General features: G+C 37.0%; 1 protein-coding gene across 2 annotated transcripts in view; it reads left to right on the top strand.

The window, feature by feature from the left end:
* Nucleotides 1–10,366, top strand: part of LOC120628289 (Fanconi anemia group J protein homolog) — an 89,299-nt gene extending 78,933 nt beyond the window's left edge. The window contains exons 10-20 of one of the 2 annotated variants that reach the window (XM_039896591.1): nucleotides 265–392; nucleotides 1,983–2,096; nucleotides 3,588–3,703; nucleotides 4,371–4,400; nucleotides 5,109–5,300; nucleotides 6,232–6,416; nucleotides 6,846–6,939; nucleotides 7,678–7,791; nucleotides 8,608–8,732; nucleotides 9,262–9,388; nucleotides 9,822–10,366. In XM_039896591.1, the coding sequence (XP_039752525.1) occupies nucleotides 265–392; nucleotides 1,983–2,096; nucleotides 3,588–3,703; nucleotides 4,371–4,400; nucleotides 5,109–5,300; nucleotides 6,232–6,416; nucleotides 6,846–6,939; nucleotides 7,678–7,791; nucleotides 8,608–8,732; nucleotides 9,262–9,388; nucleotides 9,822–9,917 (1,321 nt within the window). In that variant the 3' untranslated portion in view covers nucleotides 9,918–10,366. The remainder of the gene's footprint in view (nucleotides 1–264; nucleotides 393–1,982; nucleotides 2,097–3,587; nucleotides 3,704–4,370; nucleotides 4,401–5,108; nucleotides 5,301–6,231; nucleotides 6,417–6,845; nucleotides 6,940–7,677; nucleotides 7,792–8,607; nucleotides 8,733–9,261; nucleotides 9,389–9,821) is intronic. The other variant, XM_039896592.1, reaches the window with a different exon arrangement.
* The last annotated feature ends 1,652 nt before the right edge of the window (nucleotides 10,367–12,018 follow it).

The raw sequence follows: 12,018 nt of genomic DNA on the forward strand, positions 1-12,018 counted from the left end.
CTTTTTAAGTCTATGAAGTATCATTTCGGTTTTACACGTTGCATAAACATTCGTGTTGACTCACTCTATCAATTGCTGAAAAGTGCATTGAAATCCGTTTCGTAGTTTATAAAATTAAAGCGTACAAATAGCAGGAGCAACTTTGTTTTATGCAATGTAAACTTGTGAGGTTTATAACTTCTTCATTAACAAACTATTAATGGCCCACTACAGGGTACGTTCTCTCGCAGAAAAATATATATTATATATTTTTTCATTTTTCAGGTTTGAGAACCAAACTCCGTTAATAAACAATCAACCCGTAAACGGAACGGAAGCAGCATACACTTGGCAAGTGGAAAACTTTGTGCAGACTCTAGATAATCACAACATCGGACAAAAGCAATACGATGGTAATCATTATTAAAAAACTTCATAAGGACTTTGTTTGGCACTTATTTTAAACTAGCTGTTGCCCGCGACTTCGTCTGCGTTTGATTTTGTTTTTTGGTGTGGCACTCAATTTAGTTGTAGTTCTAAAAAAAATAAAGTATTCAGTATCGCTAAGCTTTAAATGAGGGGTTTGCTGCTGTCCGCTGAGGATTTCTATCCTCTATCTCCAACCACATTCATCAGATCTACACAAAGTTTGGGCAAAACTAAACACATATTACAACCTCTATAGTACAGAAATGATTATTTAAATCGGTTATAATTTGTCGGAGTTATGGTATGGTATTATGGTATGTAAAATAGTCAAACACTTTATCCCCTCTCCCAAAGGAACCGAGCTGAATGCCGGGATAAAAAGTATCCTATATTACTTCTAACACTTCCAAGAATATGTGTACAAAGTTTCATGAAGATTGGTTTAGTATTTTTTGCGCGAAAGCGTAACAAACAAAGTTATATTGACATTTATAATATTAGTAGGGATTTTACTGAAGTTACAAAAATAATAAAAAAGTTAATTACATATTGCAATTGCCGGCCGATTGGCGCAGTTTGCAGCAACCCTGCTTTCTGAGCCCAGGGCCGTGGGTTCGGTTCCCACAACTGGAAAATGTTTGTGTGATGAGCATGAATGTTTGTCAGTGTCTGGGTGTTTATATGTATATTATAAGTATTTATGTATATTATTCATAAAAATATTCATCAGTTGTCTTAGTGCCCATAACACAAGCTAGCTTACTTTGGGGCTAGATGGCGCTGTGTGTATTGTCGTAGTATATTTATTTATTTTAAATTGAAATGCTGTGTTAAAAAGCATCTAGTCAGAGTCCAGTTATATTTGAAAAAAAAAACGATTAGATATACCCACCTTGTTGGAGCAGCTAATGAAAAAATGCGTTAAATGTTTTAATTCCCGTAGTCAACATAAGACATTTTGGATTTTCCTAGAGATACTTTAAATCGTATAGAACGAAGGACCTGCCGATCTCAGACGACAAATAAATCACCTTTATCACAATATTTGTGTGATGAACATGAATGTTTTCAGAGTGTTTAAATATATGTTATAAGTATTTATGTATATTGTTCATAAAAATTATTCATCACTTATCTTAGTACCCAACAAGCTACGCTTACTTTGGGACTAAATGGCGATGTGTGTATTGTCGTAGTATTTTTATTTATTTATTTACCTTTCGTGTAATACAAGATCCACGTGCGTCGCAGATATATAAAAAAAATGGTTGAAGATAAGAACTTTCATACTGCAAATAAACTTTTACAACAAAATGACATTTGTTACATATTTTGACCAATTAATTATTTTTGAAATTCTTGTTTTAAATGTTACGGTTCAATTATTGTTTCCTATAATATTCTCTCTGCGTTCTGTGTAGATTTTGCACTCCATGTGTGGCAATATAGTATAACCTATTCTTTGTGACAGATTGAAAACGAGTGTTTTACAAACAAAAATATTCTATTCCATTGTATAGGTACCATTAAAAAAAGTAAGCAACATGTTTAACTCTACAATATATCATTTTCAGAATTCCATCATAATGCTGAGATTTTTTGTCGTAAATTCCGTGAAGACCAGCGCACTTTAATAGGAGTTACGCAGTCAACTACCTCACTCTTAGAATCTCTCGATACAGTTCTTGGTGAGTTGACAAAATAAAGTACCGCAGAGAGAGAACATATAGAACACGTGTACACGATTAATATTGAAGCATCAAAAACCACTCTACTTTAGTATCCTTTCTCGAACAGGCAGCAGCAGTTGATAGTAATTATATTTTACATCTGTTCTAAAAGTTTACCATAAAATGGGGAAAATGGGATAAGATTGTGAGCTAGCTACATTTCCTGGGGGGATTCTATAACTATGAAAAAAAAAAACGTGTGTGTACTTATGTACACGCGTTAGAAGTTATACTTCTTTGGCCTAACAAGATAAAAATCTTCTCAAAAATCTTATCTTTCGCCTTATTCTAAGTTTGTAGAAATAACGACAGTAAAAATAGAAAAATAGGATATACATTGAAAGTTTTATTATACTGCATTATCTAGTTAAATAAAGTATATTTAAATATAACAAAAAAAATATTTCTACATCATTAAAGAAAGGGATATATATATATATATATATATATATATATATATATATGTCCATTTCTTTATTTTACATCATTTTACATCATTAAAGAAAGGGATATATATATATATATATATATATGTCCATTTCTTTAATGATGGATATTCATATATATGGATATATATATATAATTAAATTGGGAATACTAATAGACTCATTATCGGACAACCAAGTTTCACTCAACATTAAAATTTGAGATTTTTGTACATTTGAATCAATTAAATCACCGGAATGAGCCCGCAGTTTGACAATTGAAAGTGTACACTGTCAAACCTTGTAGCTAATTTCATGGTGTCGGTTTTTTGTGACGGTGTGCGCGCATCGTAAAAATTTACTCTCATCATTTTTCCATAACGCGCCAAACGAAGTATAACTTCAAAAATTTCTACAGTGAACTGTAGATTTTTTTCAATTTATATGTTCTGCCCGATTAGTGTGTATACCCTGCATGGTCGCCAGTGCTAACCTCTACGTCATGGCACATATAATGTAAATTTTTGACGTTAAACTTTGCGACGTTGTTTCGTGTAGGTAAAAAATTAGTAGCAAATCAACACTAAGAATTTATTGGGATGCAATCATAGTAGGGTCGTGAAGGATAGAGGTCCATCACATATTTTGCTTCACAAGATTTGCAGTGGTGAGTTCTCACTTAGTCACACCCAATCGTGTCACACTGTCCCATGGATGTGATTCGTTGGCAACCGTAATGAAAAATAGAGTTAGAAGAGCAGTTACTTATCATCATCACCCATACAAATAAAGAAGTGTGAATCGTTGGGAATTTTCTTTTCCCATCGAGTCACACCTGTTACACGTTGATTCTTTTTTTATTACGGAACCCAAGGAGTCACAGTATCACACGATTGGCTGTGACTCGTGGGGAGTTCACCCGAATTACGCCCTGGAGTCCTGACGTGGAGATGTGATACTTGGCAAGGTTTTGGGGTCAAGTTTAAGACATTGCTGGCCTTGAAGTTGATCGTTTCTGTTGCAGGATTCCTTTTTCGCTGCTCGGGTATATACATCGATGACTTCAAGCCAGTGCTCGTTCGCAGAATCCGCGCTGAAGTGACCGGCGCAAATGCTTGGCGGACTTCGCAATTTAATAAGGTAGAATTAAAGTTATATAGAAACTTAAATAAAAATCATAATGAAATATCAATAATAAGTGTAAAATATTTTACCTACTCCCACGATATAAATCCTCTATAAAAGATTATAACACTCCTTTATTTTTTTTTCGATCCCTTTTGCGCAAAGGGTTTTCTAAAGACAACCAAATTTTTACTGCTCGATGCATGTTACCTGTATGGATTTAAAAAAAACAACATTATCATTTTGACGGCCGATTGGCGCATTTTGCAGCGACCCTGCTTGCTGAGTCCAAGGCCGAGGGTTCGATTCCCACTACTGGAAAATTTTGTTAATCATTCACACGCGTTCCACTACCGCCAGTTACATCAAAATTATTTGTATACACTCAGTAAAGGATTGTTTTAGCTCACTGTTTCAGAATCTTCTATAGAGGATCCATATAATGGGTTTAGATAAAGGATTGTATGCAACTGTAGATAATTAGGTATTAAAACACTCATGTCATAATAGTATAACAATGAGAATCGATCCACGTTCGTTAGTGTTTTAATACCAACAGTTGCAACAACATAAATAACTATTAAACTGACTAACTAACTTATATTATTTTGCTATACTAAATTATAATATATATCGTATGAGGTACTTTTTCCATAATTACTGCAAAACAAATTTGTTTAAGCCTGCTAAGGACGGTCAGCGCAAACCTAAAGTAAGTATCTTTTGTATTTAGACTAAAGTGGTTTTTTTTTTATATTGTAGTAATTGACGAATTAAGCAGATGGCCAACCTAATGGTAAGTGGAAAAGAATCGCTTATAAACACAGCAACACTTCGCTAATAAAAAATATACACATCAACATTTATAGAAAAACCACATAAACATTTATAGAAAAATTGTAAATAAAAATTTAACGAAAAGTATACAATTTGGCGGCCTTATCGCAACATATCGATCTCTTCCAGGCAACCAAAGGCGTAAAACACAGCTCAAGAAGAGAGAGTATACTATTAAAATATATATACAATGTGTAACAGAATTACGAAATAATGTTGAAAGAAGCATAAGTAAATTTCATAAGTAATCACCCTGTCAAAATATGAAATCAAAAGAAGCATATTTATTTTTTCATACAAACGAATTCAAAACATTTTAAGAGTTTACTTGTGACAACCCTATTGTAGATTAAAGCCCGATACGCGCATAGTACGTACGCTACGCGACGCGTACCTAATAAAGTGACAGGAGTCACATGCTGCATTTCTTTCAGTAAAAACTATTGCAGTGGTTTACTCAAAAGCTATTAGGTTTTCGTTTTCACAGATAAGTCTCAGAGACAGTACATAATGTTCCTCTAAAGCCTGTGGAGTATTATTTCGGTTTTCATTTACACGTTTTATATTGATATTTAAATTGTAGCAAGCAGAAAATGAGCCGTTGACTCTTCGGCTGATTTGTATGAATCCGGCGGTAGTCTTCAAAGGCCTTCACCCAGCAAGATGCATCATCCTCGCTTCAGGGACCCTGACTCCTCAAACGAGCCTGCAATCTGAACTTGCCACAGACTTCCCTTTGAAAATCAGCCCGAGACACATCATACCAAGCGATAGGGTGAGTTGTTTGACGTTAATACCCCAGTTAGTTCTTCCTGAGTCGCTTTCTAATGACTTAGGATCGTGGCATCTATTCGATGTAGCCTGCTTAACAAGATGTCTCCCATTCTGTCTTTCGTTTCTCTGCCGTATGATAAGCAGTCTAGAAGGGATATTCGAAGGCTTCCTTCACCTGGTCTGTCCAACATCTCGAACTACGTTCTAGGGGCCAATTTTCCTTCAATCTTTCCTTTTTGCATTAGCTTTTCGATACCGTATTATAAAAATTAAGCTTAATTTGCCATACTCCGCGAAAAACAGGATTATCCGTACAGTGTAATTTATAATTTCTTCAATCTTCATACTCCACACAGATCTTCGACAATGTACTCCTCACACACGTTTCGCGACGACACCGGAGCATCCTGAGGAGATGTTGACTTTAAAATTATTAATTGTTACGACAACAAAACAATTCTAAATCGGAAACTATAAATAACCGCACGGATTCTTCCGCTTTTCGCGAATTTAAACTTAATTTTCATAATATGTCATGGAGTTCCGCAAAGTAATACTTTTCTGCAATCCAATACTTTTTTTATTTATTATTTAAACTCTTTATTTGTACACTACTACACAGTTAGGAAAATAAAGGACGAATAGAGAGAAACACAAAGACTGGAGTAGAATATAAAAAGCGGTCTTATCGCTTAAAAGCGATCTTTGCCAGGCAACCTTAGGATACTTTTTCATACTTTTTGAGTCTTTCCTGGCTATTTTCGAAATCAAGACGCACGATAGTTTGTCAGCCGAGGTCCAGCCAAGAATAAGGATATTATATTTCAGCAGCACTCTAGTTTTTACCCCAGATAGATGGATAGCTGTGTTTGCACGTCCAGCATTATTAATAAAGCAAATTTACCGGCTATAACCAGTACGTTCACATCCAGGTGTGGATAGGATCACTGTCAAGTTGTCCGGACGGCTCTCGATTAGAGTGTACCAGTCAAGGCACGAAACAGACGGCCGTACAAGACGCGCTGGGAGAAGCCGTGTACCAGGTCTGTCGCGTCACACCACACGGCGTGCTCTGCTTTTTCCCCTCATACCAGCGCATGAACTCACTAGTTAAGCGGTGAGTGAAAAATTGTACACAGAAATATATAGTTAATAAGTAGTTGTTGCTCAATAAAAAACATCCCTCTGGCCTAAGGTGGCCAGAGGGATGTTTTACAGCGATATACAGCGAACAGCGGACCCCGTACAAAACTTAGTTAATGTTTATTGTACTTTGGAACCCTCGTAGCTTTAGGTTTAAGTTGGTGAACGAAGTTATCAACATCCCCTTACAATTATGTAAACATATATGTGTGAACGCTTCATAAGTGCCCGTGAAAGCCCTGCATGAATAAAGAAATTTTTAATGTTTAATATTTTTTTACGAATTCACGTTTAGTACCTACACGCTTTAGAACTAGTATTATAGGAGAAAATTTTAATAAGGATTTTAATAGTGTGTACAGCTTATAAGTTATTAATATTTGTGTTCTGACAATTGTTTTAGATGGAAACAAATCGGTTTGTGGGATAGATTGGAGCAAACGAAAAATATCTTTATGGAGAGTAACGACACCAAAGACCACGAAACCATTATGGAGGTAAAGTTAATGAACTAAATTGAAATAAAATCTTTTCCACTTATTTGTTTTTATAGGAAAGATAAGTAGAAGTAAAAAACTTGATAAGTAAAAAAAAACATAGCTTCTAAGCAGAGCAATAATTCCCAGGGCATGCAAGGATAACGTCCTGCAACGTGCCGCAATGTGTCCACCAACCTGAAGCGTAGGTATATAGAAGCAGGCGAAACTTTGCGGAGTTCCATGATATATAATGAAAATTACGCTTAATCTGTGTCTGAAAAGCAGGAGAATCTGTATGATGTAATTTATAATTTCTTCAATATTAATACTCCAAACCACACAGATTTTCGGTAATGTACTCTCTACGCACGTCTTGCTTCTCTCCTGAGGATGCTCCTGGTGATGGATGATTATAAATTACACCAGGACTACTTACACGGGAAGACTGTCAAGCTGTCCCGATCCCCTTCGTTTTTTAGCGTGGTAGCCCCGGAATTTGGCTGGGGCGGTTGGTGGACGCCCTGTAAGCATACAACGGGTTCCTCGGGCGTCTAGTAAAGCAACGAGAGGGACATGCCGTGGTTGTTTTAAGTTCGGTTATAAGAGTCCCACATAACCCCTGTCCTGCCCAAAAGGACGGAAGTAGCAATAACGCTTTCCCACCCCAAAAAAAAGGCTGCTTTGTCTTTACTTTCGCGCGGGTACTCGCAATTAGTATACAAATTGGAGTTACAATATACCTATAATATTTGTCAGGACTATTACGAATGCGTTGGTACGGACACCGGAGCGTTGCTGTTCGCTGTGTACCGCGGGAAGGTGGCCGAAGGGATGGACTTTAAGGACCGGCAGGCCAGGGCTGTTATCACTGTAAGTATCACTGTTACTACATTGAACCTTAAAGATGGTAGATTCTATACTTATCCATAGATTTACCAGATATTTCTTTATGTTTTACAGAATTGATTTTTGAGAACAATAGCCTAAATGGTAATGCAAACCATCCTTGTATTATTGAGTATCTGCCTCCTACGTAACCGGTATGGAATGATTGTCGTCATTCAATGCGCTCTTGGACAGCAATGCTCAATGGGATCAATTTCATGACGGGTGGACAGCATTGTTCCGTGAATCTTTGAGATACTCTGAGAATAATGAATGACCTTTACTTCAATGTTCGCAGAGTATCACTATTGTACACTATGTTAATATCATGTCTTGTATAATGTTAAATGTCATCTTTCATTCATTTATCTTCTAGTTATCCATAATTTATGTAGTTCTATCTAGTTAGTGTAAGTGGCCCTGCCGTACTAACAAGATGTAAAATAAATAAATAAATGATTTCCACCTCCAATTTCTGACGTCATCCGGACTTGGGTCGCTACCGCGGTTACGGATGCGTTCGGACTATTCCAAAAAGCCATACTCGTCCAATCGACGACTTGGATGGACCGGAGGAAACCTTAAATTACATTTACGTGCTAAACAGCCAGGCTGATCCTTTACGCACAAAATTAGCCAGCCATTCTGTCACCAGATGAGGCGATCATCCGCGGTATAATGTCTCGCCAGAATTGTTTGTACTTACAATCCATAGCTCCAGGGTCTCTACGTCAAACGGAAAAAATATGCAGCTCCCTGTAAGAGATGAATGTTATGTTTTTATTTTAATACTATTCGCAGGTCGGAGTGCCGTACCCCAATAAGTACGACATAGCTGTAAGCGAGAAAATGAAATACAACGACAAATACCTGAAGCAGAGAAAACTGCTGTCCGGCACCGAGTGGTACCTGGTGCAGGCATACAGGTGTGTAGACAATGTCAAAGCCAAAGTCAAATATTTCTTTATAGATGGCATTTTTGGTGATAAATACATTCGTAAGCTTAAAACTTGAGCTACGAGGGTTCCAAACGCGCACTGGTCTAAAAAGAAGCCCACAGCAAACCTAGCCGGGTGTTCTTTTGGTCATGCTAACCACTATACTGGTTTCCTGGAAGATATCGCTACGTATAATAAGGCCGCAAAAAAGTTTTTATGATTCTGTTCTTTTGGGTGGTGTGAAATAAAAGTTTTTTCCTTCATTCATTCCCTTCACCAACCAGGCAGCCAGTGGGCCGGTAATGGGTTGATAATGATGATGATGATGACGATGAACAAAATTATATCAAAAATAGTATTTTTTTCAAATTTTTCAGTTTTAACGTGATTGTAAGTATGGAACCTTCTTTTAGATGTAGTAGTACTAGACTTGTAACAGAAGACACCGCTCTTCCATGACAATATCCGTTATATGTGTAAAAAATGATGCGAGTAATTATTCGTTATTTGTAAATAGAGCCCTGAACCAAGCGGTGGGACGCTGCGTACGGCACAGCGGCGACTGGGGCGCCGTGCTGTTGTTAGACGCGCGCTTCCGCGAGCCGCACTACACGCAACACCTGTCCACCTGGGTGAAGGAATACGTAAGTCTTATGAGTCCATCCATTAGCACACCATATCTCATAATGCCTAGTAGTTAGAAGCATGCATTAAGAACGTGAGATGATTTTTCGACTGCCCCCCACCTCTCCCATCCACTCCCCACCTCTCCCCGTGACTCCACACCTCTCCTCACGCACTTCTCTCCCCTCTTCTCTACTCCCAACCTCTCCCCTCTTCGCCCCTTCTCTGCACTAATTTCCTCTCCCCTCCAATCCGCGAATCCCACGTGAGAATTTTCAAAATGCATTACTTTTATTATACTACAAGTTAGCCCTTGTATTATTTTTGAACCAGTGACATACACCGAGTAGACCAATCTGTGCCCACGTGTTCCAACAACGTTTTGTTTTAGCCTAATAAAATAGCGCCAAGGCTTAGATAATAGCTTTGATGATGGAAATGTTGTCTTTTCAGTTGGGATGCAATCACCACACCTTTAAAAGTCTAGTCAACGGCTCAAATAGCTTGAAAGCCTTCATGGAAGAAATGACGAGGCGGGAGAATGTGTAATTTCTAGAATATATACTGAGTGAGAGTTTTTAATTCAACTTTTAGGGGTGTGAAATATTAAACACAAGATTTATAACATAGACATGCGATCTACACTGACCTCTATTATTATTTTATTATTAACACTGGTCTGTATACAAATTACAGTTGTAATCTTCCCCCCATTTGTGGCGCCAAAGGAGCCTTCGGCAATGTAGCCTTAATGTGAAGATCTGTTTGGTGTGGAGTATAGGAATTGAAGAAATTATAAATTACACCATTCAGATTCTACTGCTTTTCGCGGAGTTTTAAGCTTAATTTTCATAATTGATAATAAAAGCATCCATACTAAATGGCAATTGATAAGAAATCCTACAATAAATAAATAAATCCTATAACATACCTATCTACATATTTAACACTGTTTAGTGACAAATATACGCTCTCAATCTTCTTTACGCATTACGTTCGTTATATCCCACGTATTTGACGTAAATCGTGCCATGGAAGCTAAGAAACTATGCACACAGCGTATTTTCAAAGTGCAGAAAACTAGCGTTAAAGCTTTTTAAACGGAATACAGTCGCAGCTATAATCTCTACAGCACGGATAACAGGAATTGTCTCTAAGAAGAAAGACCAAAACGCATGGGGTCCTGACTAGCCAAATGACACCACATAACATACGCCTTTTGGGCCTCAAACGGACTCGCATACGCGACCGTTACGAACGTACGCAGTTTGCGTGTAGAAATTAAGCTGTGTGTTTAGTTCCTTAGGATAAAATTTGTTCAATTAAGAAATCGTGTATCGCATAGGTTTTGTAAAAATCGTTTATTGGTGTTTTTATCTTAGTGATTTAATTATGTACTTATGTAAAACATTTGCTTTAGATACGTGTACAATTGCAAAGATCCGAATCGTAAGAGGGGTACGTCTTAATACTTTCATGTTGGCGAAATGTGCCCAGAAAAGCATGGATAGCCTCATGTGCATTTTTAAATTAAGCAATTGAATATCACTTAATGTAACGGTAAAGGAAAACATCGTGAGGAAACCTGCATATTACTGAGAGATCTCCGTAATGTCAGAGTTGATAATGACAAAGTACGTGAAGCGTGGACGCGAAGAACGCATCGAACGATTTAAATCTCTGTTCTAAGGTGAGGTAGTACGAAAATCTCTCAATTAATATGACAGGTTAGAAAGTAGTGCCATCCGGTTTAATTGAAAATATGAATAATTATAATTTTAAAGTTTACACACAGTTCTTTCACTATTACTTGACCCCTTTATAATGTAGGGGACAAGTTGTAGTGAATAGAATGCAATAAAGATATTTGGCAACAATTGATCTTAGTTCTCTATGACATCCGGTCACTCAATATCTGTATCGACAATTAACAGACTTCACTGCACCACCAGCACGCAACTCGTAACTTTTTTAACTTTTGTACGTTTTAAACAATTAAAATATCACTTGCTTCAACGGTAAAGGAAAACAACGAAACGTGCATGCATGGGAGTTCTCCATTATGTTTTCAAAGGTGTATGAGGTCCACCAATCAGCACTGGGCCAGCGTGGTGAGCTACGGCCTGAACCCCTTCTCATCCCGGGAGGAGACACGTGCCCTGTAATGGGTCGGTAGTGGGTTGATATGATATGGTTTTAGTAAATTTTAATGTATGGCATAAATAAAGAAAATTATTTAAAAATATTTTGTTCATGATTTAATATATAATATATTCGAATTGTAACCTATAAATTACAGTAGGTAATTGCATTTCAAGAATTACGTCGCCTTAATACTTGGACTCACTTGTCGTCACGATGCGTGGGAAGATATAACAAAACAAGCGACGGTTTCATCACGTCAGCTATCGAATTTATACATTTTGTAATGCACGCATTACAAAATGTATAAATTCGATAGGTTATTGATGTGGCTACCCCGAACTTGCGTGACAACACAACACGAAGACTAATCTGAATCTTCCTTTAGCTAAAACACATTCAAATTGCTCAAAGACTAGGATTTCAATGCCATAGAGAATCAAGGTCATATAATATAATATATGTATAATGTATAGTATATATTTAAGGACCATCTTAAGTTGCAGAA

This window comes from Pararge aegeria, chromosome 12 (assembly GCF_905163445.1).
Source record: "Pararge aegeria chromosome 12, ilParAegt1.1, whole genome shotgun sequence".
Taxonomy (NCBI): domain Eukaryota; kingdom Metazoa; phylum Arthropoda; class Insecta; order Lepidoptera; family Nymphalidae; genus Pararge; species Pararge aegeria.